Here is a 17,774-nt window from a genome sequence, read left to right on the forward strand (position 1 = left end):
CACGTCAGCGGGAGCCTGTGCACAGCGGCGCCATGAACCGGCCGAAGGCGGCCGCCGTGCGGCGGCCCAGCGCCGTGCCCAAACCCTCCGGTGAGTCCTGGCGGGCTGTGGCCGCCTCACCCGGGGAGGGGAGGGGGTGCACCGGTCGTCGCGGGCTGGTGCTGTCACGTCTGCCTCCTGTCCCCTTGCAGCGCACCCGCCGCCGGGAGACTTCATCGCGCTGGGCTCCAAGGGGCAGAGCGGCGAGGGCAAAACCGCCGTCACCCTGCTGAAGCCGGCGCCCCCCGGGCTGCCCTCCGAGCGCAAGCGGGACGCGGCCGCCGCCTTAGCGGGCCCGGCGGGGCTGCCCAGCTTGACCAAGCGCCCCAAGCTCTCCTCCACGCCTCCCCTGAGCGCTCTGGGACGCCTGGCAGAGGCGGCCGTGGCAGAGAAGCGAGCCATTTCACCCTCCATCAAAGAGCCGTCTGTCATCCCCATCGAAGGTGAGGCCTCACTGCGCTTCTGCCACGGCAGGCAAGCGAGGATGCAAACTTCAGTTTACCTTTCCCTAGAGCTTCAGCCCAGGAGCCTTTCTCGAAGCCCACACACTAACGTTTATATGCTGTCCTTAAGGGTTTCCCTGCTGGAGAGGGCCGAAGTCACAGTTGTGTCTCCTCTCATGTTGGCTTTGGGTTGGGTTCGTCCTCTCTGACAGCTGTTTAATAGCAGCGTCTGAAAGACTCTCTGAGGAAATCTTTGAGTCTGGATTGTGGTATTTTATTAATATATGTCTTTAGCAGACTCTGGATCTGGACGTTGCTTGCTTTTCGAAGTGTCATTCAATTTTCTGGTGTTTGATACATTTGCAGAGGAGTATGCTAGCACGGACCAGCCGAAAGATAATCAAGGGGCGTTGTCAGGTGTGAAACAGAACTTTTAATAGCAATTGGGTAGGGAAAAGCCATTGCAGGGGCTGAAGGTGAGCAGGTCCACCCTTTGCTTTCCTGGTGACTGCTCCTGCCAGCATCTCAGGGCAGGTTATTTTGTGTGCGGGTAAATGCTGATGCCTGTGTGTTGATGATTGCAGTTGTCCCCACGGTGCTGTTGGATGAAATTGAGGCAGCGGAGGCAGAAGGCAATGATGATCGTATTGAGGGGGTGCTGTGTGGAGCCGTGAAGCAGCTGAAAATGAACAGAGCCAAACCTGATACCACACTGTACCTGAGCCTCATGTACTTGGCAAAAATCAAACCAAACATATTTGCCACTGAAGGAGTTATCGAGGTGAGGTCTGTGCCACGTTGGGACCCTTGGGCTTACTGACATACTGTTGTTGCCAGCTTATGAGCCATAGCTGCAGTTGCTTTCAGGCCAGAGCATAATTCACATGTCTTTGTGAATACCGTAGCTCTGTGGCAAGCTGCTGCAATTTGTATTTCTTTTTCTAAAGCTGTTCTGTATGCTTTCTTGTGAGGTGGCTTGATTTTTTTTTTTTAATTTATTTTTTATGGATGATATTCCAGGCACTATGCAGCCTGCTCCGAAGAGATGCCTCCATCAATTTCAAAGCCAAAGGGAACAGCCTCGTGTCTGTCTTGGCTTGCAACCTTCTCATGGCAGCTTATGAAGAGGATGAGAACTGGCCGGAGATCTTTGTCAAGGTTGGTGAACCAGGGTGGCTTCTGCGGGACTGTGGGCAGTCTGCGTTAAAACCAGCTGTGGTTGGGAAGGCTGTGCGGGTTGGGTGGATAGAAGCAGAGGTTTTATTCCCACTGCCAGAGAAGGGGTTGTCCAGTGGCCTGTTGTCCAGCGTGTGGAGGAGGCAGAAATTGGAGACTGTGCCTATGCTATATTGACAAGGGAGGAAAACAGTTTTTGATTTTTTGTTTTTTAAGGAAAATCTGCACTGGTGTTTGAAATGCTGTGGCCTTCTTTGCCTTTTGTTGCCTTTGCTGAGATGCCTTTCACAATCTGTGTTGATATAAGCACCACAGAAACTTCTTACTTTTTAGTTTTTAGGGATTAAGACATCCCATTTATTTAAAAAGGCTAAGCTTATAAAAGACCAGCTTCTATATTTTGGTGGTAGAAGTTGTTGTAAAATCTTTGCTAAAGCTTAATCAGCTTTGCTGCTTGAGAGGGTTGGTGCCCAGTAGAGCTTGGGATGTGTTGGTTTGTTGCGTTGCTCTTATGTGACTTGCCTGCAATTATCTGGTCTCTGTTTTTCATTCGTGAAATGGTTGTGCTAGTTTCATACTTTGCAGCTGTATATTAAAAAGAAATAAAAACTTGGGGTCCTCATGAATACTCCTTTGATTAACAAGTACAAAAAAGTCTTGAGCATGGTTTGTGTTCTGCTCTCTTTCCTGTAGGTTTACATTGAGGACTCCCTTGGGGAGCGTATCTGGGTGGACAGTCCTCACTGCAAGACATTTGTGGATAACATCCAAACAGCTTTCAACACAAAGATGCCTCCTAAGAGCATGCTCTTGCATGGGGAAGTTGGACGTGGTGGAGGGGACCTTAGTGCTGGTAAGGTGGTGTTTGTGAAGCGGGATCAAAGGGGTAGGGAGAACATGGAGCTTGGTGAACTTATTGACCACTGAGAATAGTTTGTTACTGGATGGTGTCACATAGACCAGACTTTGAGTTCCAGGCGTTGCTTTTCCTCTCTTTGGGGCTCTTTCATTTCTAGGGGATGTTTGAGGGCAGGCAGTGAAAGAGGCTTGGAGAACGTGCCTGTGTGACATACAGCATGAGGAAGCGACCAGTTGTGGCCTTCTTCAGTGTTACTGAAGGGAATCTGTGAAAGAAGCTGAACACATAAGAGCGTGGGTGACCTCTAGAAAGAGGAGTTGTTTCATGAAGCATGCTGTGTGCTGGTTTCTCTTAGGGAGTAGCCCGCACCCTTCCATGACAGAGGAGGAAGACAGCCAGAGTGAGCTGCTGATTGCGGAGGAGAAAATGAGCCCGGAGCAGGAGGGCCAGCTCATGCCCAGGTACAGTGCCTTATCCTCTCCGAAGTAGCTGCATGGCAGATGTGTCTGTGCTCACCCACTCCTGCAGTGCTGCAGCAGGGAGCTCCCTCTTTGCACTGGATGTTGAGCATCAGATAAAACTGGTTCTAGGAGAAAAGAGTAGATTTTGTTTGTATGTGATGCGTACCACAAACAAGAAAGGATGCTGATCTCTGGACACGGCAAAGTGTGATGAAGGTGGCTTGTGTGGAAGTGAATAAAATGCAGTTTGTGTGGCCCAGGTATGACGACCTTGCAGAGAGTGTGGAGGAATATGTCCTAGACATGCTGCGGGACCAACTCAACCGGCGCCAGCCAATGGACAATGTCTCCAGGAACCTCCTTCGACTGCTGACGGCAACCTGTGGCTACAAAGAAGTCCGGCAGATGGCTGTGCAGAGGCTGGAGATGTGGCTGCAGAATCCAAAGGTGAGGACAGAAGCTGTTGAAGCATGACTTTTCTGGACCTGGTCTGAAATCCATCCAGGAGGGCCCCATACTGGTGTGCCAGTTACCTTTCTGATCTGTGATGGCAGGTGGCTGTAGCCTTTCTGCTATTCCTTTGCAGTTGACCAAGCCAGCTCAGGACTTGCTGATGTCAGTTTGTATGAACTGCAACACCCACAGCTCAGAGGACATGGAGGTTATCTCGAACCTGATCAAAATCCGTCTCAAGCCAAAAGTTCTTCTCAACCACTACATGCTATGTGTCAGGTGAGTGAGTGACTGGGTCTCTGATGGAAAGAGAAAGCACTCTGGAAGGTGTGCCCAGAGCTTGGATGGTCTCGGTATATCTGCATAGTGGTTTTAATTACCAGTGTGGACCGTAGGGTGTTCTGTGTAACATTTAAATGAATATCATTGACCTGGAAGTCTTTCAGTAATCCTTCGATGTTGCCAGGCATATGTGCTGCTCCATCCTCTTCACTTTTTTGTGTTAAATACTTCAAAGAGAAATCCAAACAGTTCGTCTAGCTGCAGTGAAACATCATCTCTGATACCTCTGCTCATCCCTTGCAGAGAGCTGCTGAATGCGCATAGGGATAACCTGGGCACCACAATTAAGTTTGTGATTTTCAACGAACTATCAAATGCAAGAAATCCCAACAACATGCAGATCCTGTATACTGTGCTTCAGCATAGCTCAGAGCAAGCTCCAAAGGTGGGTGTAGTGTCTTGTGTGACTGCTGGTGATCCCAGAACCCCAACTGAGAGATTTAGTTGAATTGAGGCTCAAATGAAATCTTTTCACAGCCAATTGTGTGATCTATATCATACTGTTTTGAAATTACATTATTGTGCTTGTTAGAAATAGAAGTGCGTGGGCATTTTCTAACTACCACGTTCTGGTTGACCAACCTTGTGGTAATGAAGTTTCATGAGAGAAATGTTATTGTAGCTCCCTAGGGATCTGAAGGACAGACATACCCCCAGACATGTTTCCTTGTGTCTTTTCATTTTGTGGATGCAGATACGTTACAACGCACTAAACATTTTCTCTCTCTGTATGGCCTCAGTACCTAGCAATGGTGTTCCAGGATCTTCTGACTACTAAGGATGATTACCTGCGGGCTTCACGGGCTTTGCTGCGAGAGATCATCAAACAGACGAAACATGAGATCAACTTCCAGGCGTTCTGTCTGGGTCTTATGCAGGAACGGAAGGAGGCCCAGTATGCAGAAATGGAATTCAAGGTACCACTTTGGCCCTTATGCTGCTGAAGGTACCAGTAGGGTATTGTGCGCTTCTATGTCTGTTCTTCTGGCCGTTCTTTCTTCTGCTCTTTGTTATCTGAGAGAGTCAGTAGTTGTGTGTCTCATCTCATAGAAGTGCTCGCACATCCCATTTCCAAACATCCATGATTGTCATTTTTGATGACAAGACACTTTTCCAGAAGGCAGCTTTGGGTATTGCTTATTCAACTCTGGTTTTTTGGGGTTTGTTTTTTTTTTTTAAAGGAGCGGTTTGTCATCCACATAACTGATCTGCTAGCTGTCTCCATGATGCTTGGTATCACAGCCCAGGTGAAGGAGGCTGGAATTGCTTGGGACAAAGGAGAGAAAAAGAGTAAGCAGAACAACCTAGCTTCCCTCTGAAAATGGGCACCCCCTTCTGAGGCTGGGCAAACATTGCAGCTAGGGTTAGGAAGGGGTGTAAGCTTCCATTCTGAATAGAGGCATGGGAGTGCTTGCTGTCATCCTGAGACTGACAGAGTTGGGAGATGTGGCATTTGCATGGCTGGGTGCTTCTTGTATCTATGGAAGCAGTGGTTGAGAGGTTGGGGAAAGGGAACTGTGTATGGAGGGGCCTCAAGCCTGGAGTAACAGCTGTAAGGATTACCAAGGACCCAGTGCTGAGAAGACAGGCTTTTGGGGTGGCACTGAAGTGACTGCCCAGATGTCTTCTCACAGTGCTAATTCATCTGTGCTGCATCTCGGGGTTTTGTTGCAGTGCGCATCAGAAGGCGAATCATGTACGCTGTCAGTGCTGGGATGCTCCAGGCTGCCTGATATACCTCTCCCCAGTTTACAGTTGATGCTTCAGAGCCTTGCTCCTGAAACAGCCACCCTCTCCTGCTTGGCTTCTGATGGGGCTCTTGATACGTTTGTAGCTTGTAACCTGATTGTTTTTCAGACCTGGAAGTGCTGCGCTCTTTCCAGAACCAAATTGCTGCCATCCAACGAGATGCTGTCTGGTGGCTTCATACAGTCGTTCCATCTATCAGCAAGCTGGCTCCCAAGGACTATGTGCACTGGTAGGAGAGTCAATTTGGTAATATACTGTGTATAACCAGTCCCTTTCCCAACAGTGTATGACATATTATGAAAAACCATGCACATGCCAGGGTTTTGTTAGATTTCTCCCTCCTGATCAGACAGGGAGCAGAAACAGTGTTTTAGCAGGGTTTGGGCTGGGACTGTCTCTCTCTGAGGAAATCCTGCAGATGCATCCTCTTACCAAAAATAGATGATAATTGAAAATATTTCTGATTTGTCTTATTTGGCTCCTCCCAACAGGGATTTTCCAGTTACCTGACCAAGCATGATCCCTGTGGACCCCTTGTTGTTCTTTTGTCCGACATCCTGTTTCAGGCCGTATGGTTTAGGGCTCCATAGATAATACTGTGTTCTCTACCTGCTTCTGGAGGCCAGGTTATATCCTGGAGTCTGTCTCAAGGCATTACTGAGGCAGGTGAAGCCAGAATTAATAGTATCTGAGATTTGTTCACTGGAAGTGTAAATGCCCATACTGCATAGTCCTCTGTTGTGATTTGAGTTGTTACTTTTGCTGGACTAGCTTATCTGAGGAGGCTTCTTCATGTGTAGAATGGGAAGCATTAGCAGGAGTTTGGGGATACTGGAGTGTTGAATGTGTTCTTGAGCCTCACACAGATGCTGTTTACTGTCCTCTTCATCTCTACAGCCTCCACAAGGTGCTCTTCACAGAACAGCCAGAAACCTACTACAAATGGGACAACTGGCCCCCTGAGAGTGACCGCAAGTGAGTGTGTGCCCCACCCTTAGGTGGATGCAGGCATGGAGCTACTGTAGCAGGAGGCAGAGGAATGTGTGTTTTATGGTGTTCCTTATATAGCTTTGATTGGAAGGGCTTGCAACTGTGCTTGTATTTTCTTCATCTGTTACGTTGCCTTAGAATTGAGGGATGTTGTTCCATTCTCCATCTGTTCCTCTTCTTCCTCTATTCCTGTTCCCTGTGTCAAGCTGTTCGGTATCTTGATCCTGTAATTGTAAGAAGGGCAGCTCTGCACTGTATGGTTTACTGGGGTGATGTTAGGGAGCTCAAACTCAAGCAGGCTGAAGTGTAGAGGTACAAGGCATTGCGAGCAATATTCCATAAAATAATTTGTTTCAGGTAGTTGCATTTGGAACTGGAGGCTAAGGAAGGGGTTGTGAACTAAGCTGTGATTTATCTTCTACTCAGATGAGTTCTAGGGTCTGTGGAGGGTTTCAGGAACCCTCGTGCTGCTGTCAAAAGAAGCATGATTGATGTCTCATGTCTCATGCAGCTTCTTTCTTCGCCTCTGCTCTGAGGTGCCCATCCTTGAAGACACACTGATGCGGATCCTTGTGATTGGTTTGTCGCGGGACCTTCCTCTTGGCCCTGCAGATGCCATGGAGCTTGCTGACCACTTGGTGAAGCGGGCTGCAGCTGTGCAAGCAGATGGTAAGACTGCACAAAGCTCCAGCCGGCAAGTGGTTCCTTCTGTCTACATGTCCTCTTGTTGCCACCTGGGGCTGAGGCAGCTCCTACCATGTACCAAAGAGCCTTTGCATCGTTTAAAGCATGTTTTAGTCTTGGTGGCTAAGCATTTGGCTAAAAGTCAGACATGCATTGCTGTTGCTTTCTCACTAGAGAAGCTTCTTATTTTCTCCTACTGTTCCTCCCCATTACTAATTATTGGTCATGGAGTGTTTCTGAAACTATTGGTTGTGTTGATGATGCCACCCAAAAGTTTGAGTTGGCATTTTTAAAGTCAATTTAGTCCTTTATATAGATCATAAAATGAATAGAAATTTCAAAAATGGTTGGAAGTTAAAGTAATTAGCCCATGTATTGTATGCTCCTCCCAATTCTGTTATTCAAACACTAAGAATAGCAATTACAAAGCCAGCCTTAACTTCTACCTATTTTATGAATTCATTCAACTTTTGTCCGAAATTCCTGCATCCTTGAAAAGTACATCCATTCAGTTTAGCTATATGTGTTGTGTCAGAGTTGAGGGGGTTGTCAGAGTTTGATTCGAAAGTATCTTATGTGCTTTTAGTGCTGACTGGTTAATAGCAAAGTCTAATCCAGATCTGGTCAGTGCAAGTGGAATGAACTAGACTTTGCTGTTGAGTATCCTGTGAAAATGTGTCCAGCCTCTCAGTATACTGTTTTAAATGCTGCACAATTTCAAATACTGGAAGACTCAGAGGTGAGTTGGAGCGAGTCTGAAATTGCAACAAAGTTGAAATGCATTTTTAGTTCCTCTGAGTCCCAGAAGTTCTGATCAGTTTCACTGCTTACCTGAAGGAGTGTATCTGAGTTCTGAAAAAACATCGGTATCACATTGGATGCATTTGGAAAAAAACTGCTGTTATGAGGAATTTAAACCAAATTGCATCTGAAAAGCTCAATATCCTTATATATTGCTTTGTAGCTTTAAGTGTTGCTGCTTCTTGAGCGTTTTGGGGTGTGGTTTTTTTGTTCCTGTAATATCATAAGAACAAGCACACAATAACATAGTTGCTTGAAGTAAAGTATTTGTTATACTGTGATGCTTTTCTTGAAGGCCTTTCAGCTGGGTAGACAGGCCAATAACTTGCTTAGTCTTTTCTTCTCTTTCTCTAGATGTTGAGGTCCTGAGGGTAGAAAGAATCCAGCTGATAGATGCGGTCTTAAATCTGTGCACTTACCACCATCCAGAGAATATCCAGCTGCCCCCAGGGTAAGGCTTGTCACATAGACAATCTAGCTCATTTTTACCTTGTGACTAACAATACTAGCTCACAGATTTTAAGATGCTTTTCCCTATTACAATTTCTAATAACAAAATCATGAGGAAACATTTTCAACGTCACTGGAATTTTTCCAGGGCAAGTAAGACCTGGAATGGAATAGACTTTCCTCTGCAAGTAGTCTGACCTTTCTGCTCTAGAATTTTTCATCTGAACCCTGCTGTCCCTTCTGATAGAAGTTTCTTATTTTTGAAAGCCACTGAACTGATGTGGCTGAATCTACACAGTGCATGATTATGGAGAAAAGCAGTCTTGAGATGGGCTTAAGTAACCAAATCCAACCACTTGTATCTCTTGATGGCTTTTGCAGGTACCAGCCTCCCAATCTAGCTATTTCTACCCTCTACTGGAAAGCCTGGCCTCTCCTGCTTGTGGTGGCTGCATTCAATCCTGAAAACATTGGTGAGTGTGGACCTTTCTCAGGATACTAGTTCTGCTGCGAAAATTGGCCAAGGTGCTGTCTGCTGAAGTCTGGTTGCCTGTGTTCAAGGCATGTGCTGGGTTGGCGAGATAACCACAGTTAACTCCCTGTGTATTCCCTGTGTGTGCAAAAATACACAGTGTGGTTGTTTGGCCCAGCATGTGGCTGGAATCATGTTGTCTGTGCTCCTAAGTGTGGTGAGCTGTTCCAAAGTGAGTTTGTTGTGCGTCTCCCCACCCTGGAGCGTGTTAGAATATATATAAAGACCCTCGCTTTTTTTCCAGGTCTGGCTGCATGGGAGGAGTATCCCTCTCTAAAGATGCTCATGGAAATGGTCATGACCAAGTTAGTATGCTTAAATCCCTACATAAATCAAATAGACCACCAAAAACACATATTCTAAATGAAGTTTGTGCCAGCTGGCTCCTTCCTTTCCAGTGGGACTGGTGTAAAATAGGCTGACTGGTAGCAGAACTGCGGTTTGAGTGGGAAAGGTGACTTCCCCCAACAGAAATATTATAAGCAAGGGAATAAAGCTAAGAAAAATGGAGGGATGACTGTGATGTTTCTTGCTGAAGAGGTCTCAGTCTCCCTGGCCTGTTGGGAAGCTGCCTTGTTTTTTCTGTGTTGCCTAGTGGAGCCAAAGTCCTGGGGATTTTCTGACTGTGGTTCATGAGTTTTGAATGGGCCAAGATAACCATTTTCTTTTTTAACTTATTTTTTCAGTAATTATTCCTATCCTCAATGTACCTTGACGGATGAGGAGACGCGCACAGAGATGATTAATCGTGAACTTCAAATCTCCCAGAGAGAAAAACAGGAGATTCTTGCGTTTGAGGGTCATCTGGCTGCTGCATCCACAAAACAAACGATTACAGAGAGCAGCAGCCTCTTGCTGTCCCAACTGACAAGTCTGGACCCTCAGTAAGTAGCCTTCTGCAGCCTGGTGCTGTCATGAAATCACAGTTAATGATAGTCATGAAACCCTATCTTACAGGGTGGTTGATGTGGGCAAGAAGAGCCCTGAGATTTGGTAACCTGTGGGATGTGTCACATCTGGTCCTTGTCCTTCTGTTGCCAGCTGCATGTGGCCCTCATGCACTGCTGAACTGACTGATCCTCATCAACACCAGAGTGAAAGTATGTCTGCCTGTGGATAACGTCTTGTTTCTCTGGCAGGGGTCCCCCACGGAGACCTCCACCACATGTCCTGGAGCAGGTGAAAAGCCTGAACCAGTCGCTTCGTTTGGGCCACCTCCTGTGTCGCAGTCGTCATCCTGACTTTCTTCTCAACATCATTCAAAGACAGGTGGGCTCCCTTGATGGCTTGGCTCTGTTGATATCTTATCCCTCATCTCTGAAATTTGAGCAGAGTGAGGGTCAAAAGGAAGCTAAGATGCAGGGCAAGGTGGTTTACTGCTCAGGAATTAAACGGTCAGTGTGCTGCATCTGTGCTCTGCTGATATTGCATTGTCATTCTCCTGCTTCCCAGGCCTCGTCGCAGTCAATGCCATGGCTGGCAGATCTGGTTCAGTCCAGTGAGGGCTCCTTGGATGTCCTACCTGTGCAGTGCCTGTGTGAGTTCCTGCTTCATGATGCTGCTGATGAGTCAACCTCGGGTGAAGAAGAAGAGGAGGGTGAGAGTAAGGAGCAGCGTGCCAAGAAGCGCCAGGTGAGTAGTCTCCTGGGGATCAGTTCTGTTATCTACTTTCTGTGCATCCTGGATTTGATTTCATTGGAAAGGCCAACTTCTTGCTCCACAGAGACAACAGAAGCAAAGGCAGTTGCTTGGACGGTTGCAGGACTTGCTGTTGGGTCCCAAAGCAGATGAACAGACCACCTGTGAGGTGCTTGACTATTTCCTACGACGCCTGAGTTCCTCCCAGGTGGCCTCACGGGTCTTGGCCATGAAGGTGAGCAAAATTAAAATCTTCTTGACTGGGTTTTGTCAGAAGCTGAGGGCAGAGTCCTAGATTCTCATGAGTCCGGAGCCAGCATGGTGAAATTTTAATGTCATCTTTCTTCAGTAACTTGTCTCAATATCCAAACCCCATGAAATGCTCTTCTACTCCCTGATGCTCAGAAGACTTCTTTGTTCAACAGCTAAGTAGTACTTTTTGTAAGAAAGAGCTGGATTTTGCTATGTTTCCTGTGAAGTTCAGGTGTAGACTCAGCAGATCATGTGCTATGTGGAGTAATTGGCAGCAGCTGTTGTCTGTGGGGAGTGTAAATGAGTGCCTGGTGCTCTAGAGCATAGTCAAGGCAAGCAGAATTGCAGAGAGCTCAAAAAAATTGTGCTTACAGAAGGCTGAAACCTCAAGCAGGGTAGCTGTCATGCGAACACATTATGCGAGATGACACCTGTTGTGTGCTGCATTTGGATCATTCCCATGATGTTTGAAGCTTGTTTCTGTTATATTCACTAGTATGAAACTAGTGGTCCAGCTATGGCTTCAAATGCAACAGCTGTGTCCCTGTGACTTCTGCAGGGCCTGTCCTTGGTGCTGTCAGAAGGAGGACTGCGTGATGGAGAGGAGAAAGATCACCCCATGGAAGAAGACTCTGGTGATTCTGAACTGCTGCAGGGATATCAGTGGCTGCTGAGAGACCTCCCAAGGCTCCCCCTGTTTGACAGTGTTAGAGCAACAACAGCTCTTGCCTTGCAACAGGTAAGTGATCAGCTTATTCTTTCTCCTGTTCATGCTAAAACAAATCTGAGCAAACTATGGGTGGGTGATATCCTTGCAGAAGAATTTTTCTTATGCTGGTGCTTGTTTTCATTACATCCTCATTTCTAATGAGAGGAATTCTCATTCTAGGCCATCCACATGGAGACAGATCCCCAGACCATCAGTGCTTACCTGGTGTACCTCTCCCAGCATGCCCCAGTGGAGGAGCAGGGACAGCACAATGACCTCGCTCTGGTGAGACACCAGGTTGCTAGGGCAGAGGGATTGCATGGGGGAGACCTGGCATGTCTCAGGACAGTGATGGGCTTGTGACTTGCTGTACCCGCAGGATGTGTTTTTTTGGGAGCATGTTTTGTGTTTCTGCAGATGTGTTGGAAGGCAACCTGTGTCTTTGGTTTCATATCATGAAATTACACCAGAGCAATAACCTCTAGTCCAGCAGCCCATCTCAGATGGTATGGGGAATGCAAGAGTGAAAGGTGGTTTGAAAGAACGCCCACCACCTGGTAGCATTTCACAAGTAAGCAGGTGCTAGACCTGCAGTCACATGTATCTGGGGAGAGAATGGCAAGTCAGGAACCTTAGTGGTGGGCTATGCACTTTCCTATAATCAAAATTTGATTTATGATTTTTTTTCTCTCTAAAAAGGTTTTGGTGATTTTTTTTTTTTAACAATAATTTTTTCATTGTTGTATCTCTGTGCTTTTTTTCATTGCGTTTAAGTCCATTGAACTATATCTGTCATAATCATTTGGAGATTGATGCATGGATCTAGAGGCTCATGTGCTCTTTTTACCTCCATAGATCTGATCTGTTTAGATACCTGGATAATGTTAAATGATAAGAGTCAGTAGATCTGTTTCTTCAGAGAAATGCAGATTGTTGCTAGGTAAATGCTCACTTTGTAATGGGATGCATCAGAATGCAGCTATGCTACAACTGGGGACACTGTAATGTATCACAAGATGCATGCAAAGCACTGGTGTTTTCCCTGTTGTGATGGTTCTACTCTTGACTCCACATGTTGATCTCCAGAGTGGTATTAACTGGGCTGATGATAGAAACTGAATAATGTGATGCAGTGAAGCAGGAGGACTCGGCTGTGGTGTTCAGTAAAGAACTCGTCGATCTCTTCCCCTTGCAGGATGTAGCCCGACTCATAGTGGAGCGCTCTACCATCATGTCTCACCTCTTCTCCAAGCTCTCGTACTGTGCTGAATCAGATGCAGTGCTTGTTGCTCTTCTCTCCATCTTTTCTCGCTACATCAAACGCATGCGCCAGAGTAAGGAGGGCGAGGAGGTGTACAGCTGGGTGAGTGCCTCCCTGCTTGCTTAAGCAGGTGGAAGAAACTGGACGAGTTAACGAAAGAGAAGCGCATTCTGGGTTACTGAGTATGTAGACCCCATGTCTGGTTCAAGAATTCCCTGATCTGAAAATAATTGGAGGTTGGCATAATATCAGAGCCAAGTGTATGTGTACATAAAAAGCTTTTTTAACTTCTCCTTTAGTATCTTTTGTGAACACTGTTGGACATATTGTGCTGGGTGGAACTTTGGTCTGACTAAATTTGTCCATTCTTATGTTCTCCTTTTGTCTGCATCTTACAGATCTGATTCTCCTTTTTCCTCCCAGCTTTGTTCATCCTGTTTTTTTCTGCCTTTTTCCAGTCAGAGTCCCAAGATCAGGTGTTCCTTCGTTGGACTAGTGGGGAAACAGCCACTATGCACATCCTTGTCGTTCATGCCATGGTTATTCTCCTGACACTAGGGCCACCTCAAGGTTAGTGAAGTGTGCTCAGATTTATTCAAAGGGTCAAGGACAATACAGAGAGCCTTTCCTCTATCTGCCATCTCCTAACAGGTCAGGCTGGTGTTAATCCTTCTACTCACACACGTGTCTCTTGCAGTAATTGTTTGTAGCTGTAAGATCATTCAGAATATTGCTGCACAGAATGAAGGATTTGCAGGCACTTTTTTTTTTTTGCCTTCTGCAGACAGCAGCAAATATTAAAATGATGGTGTGTTACTCCCTGCTAAGAAAGAAGGACTCGGAGACTTACTGTAGTGTGAGAACTGGGAACTCAGATACGTAGTTCACGTGTCCACTTGATAGTGCTTATTCCCAAGTTGTTTCTGACCTTTGAGCAAGAAAGTGTTCTGGTTTATTGATTTGTTTAGAGAAGGATGGTGTATTCTAGGTGCTTATGAACATGGGAGATAATTTTGTATCCACTTTTAAGCAGGAGATGGTGATTTTTATACCTTACTGGATATATGGTTCCCGGAGAAAAAGCCCCTTCCTACTGCTTTTCTGGTTGACACCTCAGAGGAGGCTCTGCTGCTCCCTGACTGGCTAAAGCTGCGTATGATCCGCTCTGAGGTCCCACGTCTTGTGGATGCAGGTGAGCCTGTGGGATGTTTGTTGGTGTTTCAGACCCTCCTGAAAGGAAAGGGAGAGGCTTCCCTGCTCAAGTCCTCTGTATGCCCAGCCATCCTACTTGGATGTCTTTGGGTGGGGCCATCAATCACTGCAGATGCTGCAGCTGTGCAGGGAGCTTGGATCTAGAAAGCAGTGTGTCTCTTGATTTTTGTGACAGTCTCAATCTAAACCTACAATAGATACTTCGCTACGTTCCTTAGGGCTGTCAGACTGATGTACAGAATAAGAACTGGTTCCAGGCAGGGAATGTTATGGGATGTCGCAGGATGATTCCTTGCTCAGCCATGATGTAGTTCATGTACCAAGGGTGTGAGAACAAATACAACCTCGCTAACCATCAGACCCCACAGGTTAATCCCCACAGCATTGAGAGCAGAACCCAGTGAAAGCTGAGACTGAAAAAGAGGTCAGTGCCTTTGGTAGAACTCCTTACTGCAGTGTGGAAGGCAGTCCCTCCTGCTCTGATCTAAGTGCTGAATCTTGCTGGCTTTTATAGGCGGCAACTATTGCTGTTAAAGTAGGGGAGAGAATCTGCATGACTATTGCACTTCCTGTGTATTTTAAAGGAATCGGGACTTTGAATTGGATCCCATCTTTGTAACAATTCAAATTGAATTAAGCTACACAGTCACCAGACAACAGGCACAGCACTGCTTTCATAGGACGTGGTGTGCTTGCAATGTGGAGAGCAGTGTCTGAAGGATGTAAGCTATACCTGTAGTTACTTTTGTTCTTGCACGGCTTGTCAGTGGTCTATTTCTTCTTGCTATTCAGCGCTTTCATCCCTTTCTTACTAATTAAATGACAGCTCTCTATAGCCAGTGATTGAATTATTGAATAATTCCTGCCTGCAGCCATGAACAGATAGGGTGGAAGTTATTTTTTTAATACGAATGATTGGGTTTTGACCAAATTAAACAGAAGATCATATTAGCCAGTGAGTGAATTAACTGGAAGATGCAATAAGAAGGCAATGATGTGCAGAGCAAAGAAAACATAGTAGGCAGCTGTCAGACTTCTGGCTTTGGGCTCTCTGCAGCCCTGTCATTAACATGTCACTCCTGGTCCAGCCAAAGGCACAAAGGTCAGGTAATAAAGATGACCCTCTCTGAGCAATTCAGAGGTCTGAGGACTCAGTATTTGTGTATTTCAGCCTTGCAGGACCTGGAGCCACAGCAGCTGCTTCTCTTTGTTCAGTCCTTTGGAATCCCAGTTTCCAGCATGAGCAAACTTCTGCAGTACCTGGATCAGGCGGTATCTCATGACCCACAGACACTAGAGCAGAACATCATGGACAAGAGTAAGAGCTTTGTATGCATTTTACTTTTTCTTGAACAGTTTTCACGAGTATCTCCTGTGACTTCCTTGGAAAAATCCAAACTAGTTAAGCAAACTCTGTGCAGAGGCTGCTTTGGCAGCCTGTTGTCACTGTAGACACCTCCTTGGGGGTGTCTGGAAGGGCCTTGGCTGTAGTTCCTCAAGTAGAGAAGAATTTTCTGGATGGGACTGTACAGAGTCTGAAAAATAATTTAGAGGCTAACTTGTAAAAGAAACAAGGCTTAAAAGCATCATGTTTACAAAGTCCATGGGGACAGCAAATGCCTTTCACTGTGGGAGCTGTACAAAGAGCAACCAATTCTGTCCTGCTTTACTTAAAGAGGGTGAGATGATGATGTGTTCATATCTTCTCCTTTTTCAGACTACATGGCTCACCTTGTGGAGGTTCAACATGAGAGAGGAGCGACAGGAGGCCAGACTTTCCACTCCCTGCTCACTGCATCCTTACCAGCCCGCCGAGGTACTGCCTGGGGTAGCCTACACTTCCAAATATCAAAGTTGTCTTCCAAAATTCCTTCTTCCCTCTGTTGCTGTTGAGAAGGACGGGAAGAGCTGACTTCATTAGGGGTTGTGTTGCAATGTATCAGCAAGCAACAGTTAGACACCAGTCCTTGCTAGAGTTTTTTGCTCCTGGTGGAGGGAGAAATTGTGATATTCATGGAGTTTACTACAATGAGTTGTTATGAATGATATGGAAAAATAGGTCTTGCTTGGCCTCAAGAGAAAAGCTACTGAATTTCTCTGTGGTTAGAGACTGTAAAGCAGAAGGTGGTCCAGTGTTGGGGCTTTGGATGCTAGCTAACATAATGGCATTTTTCTTTCTTTTCTTTTATTTCTCTTGCAGACAGCACTGAGACTGCAAGGTCAAAATCTAGTCCCGAGAACTCTCAAGGCCAGAGCCGGATTCGGGCCTTAAGCCAAGTTCGGGTTCTGGGCCCAGAAGATGATCTAGCAGGCATCTTTCTGCAGGTATTGGTATAACCTCTACTTCCCTGCATCAGCTTTACAAAATCTGTTTCCATTATACTTGCATTTTCTGACCCCTTCTTCCTACAGTGTTTGCAGGCAGTAAGTATGAAAGCCTTGCATGCATTGACACTGCAAGAATTTTTTTCTTGTTGTTTGAACATGATGTGGCTTTTCATTGTGCCTAATACTGTCAGCGCCTACTAGCATGTTACTATCTCTGCACCTTGTTTGTTCTGAGTGTGTATAGTGCCTTTCTTTTGAGCAGTAGAGGGAGGATTTGAGAAACGCCTGCAGGGCCTTGGTGGCAAAGCTGTGTGCAAACAGTATTTGTACTCTGGCTTGTCTGCTTGCAGAGCCTCCCTCTCTCCATTGGCTCCAGAAGGAGCCAATCTCCACAGGAAATTAACTGGCCAAGTGGGTTGCCTGTATTTGGGTAGTATGGCGATTCCCCCACAGTGTCAGTGTTAATAGTCACGTTGGAGTTGCATAGATGCTGTGCCTGTTGCTGTACCAGGCACTAAAATATTGAAAAAGCTCTATCAGAATGTTCCAGTTAGCCCACAGTCAGTAAAATTGTGCAAGGTAAATTGGTACTCTGCCTCAGGATGTTTATGGTAGAGCAAGTCCTTTCATTTGCTCTCACAAACTTAACTCCTTTCTGTATCCTACCAGCTTTTCCCACTAAATCCAGACCCACGATGGCAGAATTCAAACCTGCGCCCACTTGCCCTGGCATTGCAGCAGGCCCTGGGGCAGGAACTGGCTCGCATCCGCCAGGGGAACGCACAGGTGACCGGGATCGCAGCACGACTTCTCCAGGCGGTAGCTGCACTGATGAACTCTCCGCACAGCGGTGCGTTGGTGATGGCAATGCATCGTAACCACTTCATCTCCTGCCCACTTATGCGCCAGTTGTACCAGTATCAGGTGAGCAGCGTAGGACAAGAATCTTTGTAGCATTGAGCAAAGAGGATGGTGAGGAAACAGAAAGTTTATAGTGCATCTGCTTTGTTGTGTGTAGACCCTCTACCTGTGTAATGCTGGAAATACAGCTTGGGGAGCATGACACAGAGGGACTGGAGTTCCCTGGATGTAGGCACCTGGATGCAGGCTGGCCACATTAGCCTAACACTGCTGAGAATTGGGGCTTACACACAGAATTAGGTGTACCTTATCTGGTCTGGTAACTGCTGCACTGTGGATTTGCAGCTATGGGTCTCTGGTTTTGGGATCACTAGTTTGTGGTGTTTTGTAGCATGGTCATGTCTTGCAAGCCAGGGCATTTGCAGACAACTTGAGAGCTGAAGTCTGTAATTCCTTAAAGAGATCTTCAGAGCAGGCTGAGAATTACCCAATGAAATCTTTCATTCCTTTCATGATGAAAGAAGGCACAAAGTT

The 17,774-nt window shown here is 46.3% G+C and overlaps 1 protein-coding gene across 1 annotated transcript in view; it reads left to right on the top strand.

Annotated features, from left to right (window-relative positions):
• Positions 1-32: 32 nt before the first annotated feature.
• INTS1 (integrator complex subunit 1) overlaps positions 33-17,774 on the top strand; it is a gene marked incomplete at its 5' end in the record, with an annotated part of 28,709 nt that continues 10,967 nt past the window's right edge. The window contains 30 exons of the mRNA XM_082006971.1: positions 33-90; positions 192-482; positions 1,067-1,263; positions 1,503-1,640; positions 2,352-2,511; positions 2,873-2,978; positions 3,239-3,425; positions 3,565-3,710; positions 4,017-4,158; positions 4,514-4,690; positions 4,955-5,063; positions 5,631-5,751; positions 6,420-6,497; positions 7,024-7,181; positions 8,352-8,448; positions 8,829-8,920; positions 9,224-9,284; positions 9,666-9,863; positions 10,119-10,248; positions 10,432-10,611; positions 10,703-10,852; positions 11,429-11,608; positions 11,759-11,863; positions 12,774-12,941; positions 13,298-13,409; positions 13,870-14,031; positions 15,223-15,369; positions 15,769-15,867; positions 16,252-16,376; positions 17,049-17,303. Of these exons, the coding sequence (XP_081863097.1) occupies positions 33-90; positions 192-482; positions 1,067-1,263; positions 1,503-1,640; positions 2,352-2,511; positions 2,873-2,978; positions 3,239-3,425; positions 3,565-3,710; positions 4,017-4,158; positions 4,514-4,690; positions 4,955-5,063; positions 5,631-5,751; positions 6,420-6,497; positions 7,024-7,181; positions 8,352-8,448; positions 8,829-8,920; positions 9,224-9,284; positions 9,666-9,863; positions 10,119-10,248; positions 10,432-10,611; positions 10,703-10,852; positions 11,429-11,608; positions 11,759-11,863; positions 12,774-12,941; positions 13,298-13,409; positions 13,870-14,031; positions 15,223-15,369; positions 15,769-15,867; positions 16,252-16,376; positions 17,049-17,303 (4,329 nt within the window). The remainder of the gene's footprint in view (positions 91-191; positions 483-1,066; positions 1,264-1,502; positions 1,641-2,351; positions 2,512-2,872; positions 2,979-3,238; positions 3,426-3,564; positions 3,711-4,016; positions 4,159-4,513; positions 4,691-4,954; positions 5,064-5,630; positions 5,752-6,419; positions 6,498-7,023; positions 7,182-8,351; positions 8,449-8,828; positions 8,921-9,223; positions 9,285-9,665; positions 9,864-10,118; positions 10,249-10,431; positions 10,612-10,702; positions 10,853-11,428; positions 11,609-11,758; positions 11,864-12,773; positions 12,942-13,297; positions 13,410-13,869; positions 14,032-15,222; positions 15,370-15,768; positions 15,868-16,251; positions 16,377-17,048; positions 17,304-17,774) is intronic.

Source organism: Phaethon aethereus (genome assembly GCF_964289735.1).
Source record: "Phaethon aethereus genome assembly, chromosome: 15".
NCBI lineage: Eukaryota > Metazoa > Chordata > Aves > Phaethontiformes > Phaethontidae > Phaethon > Phaethon aethereus.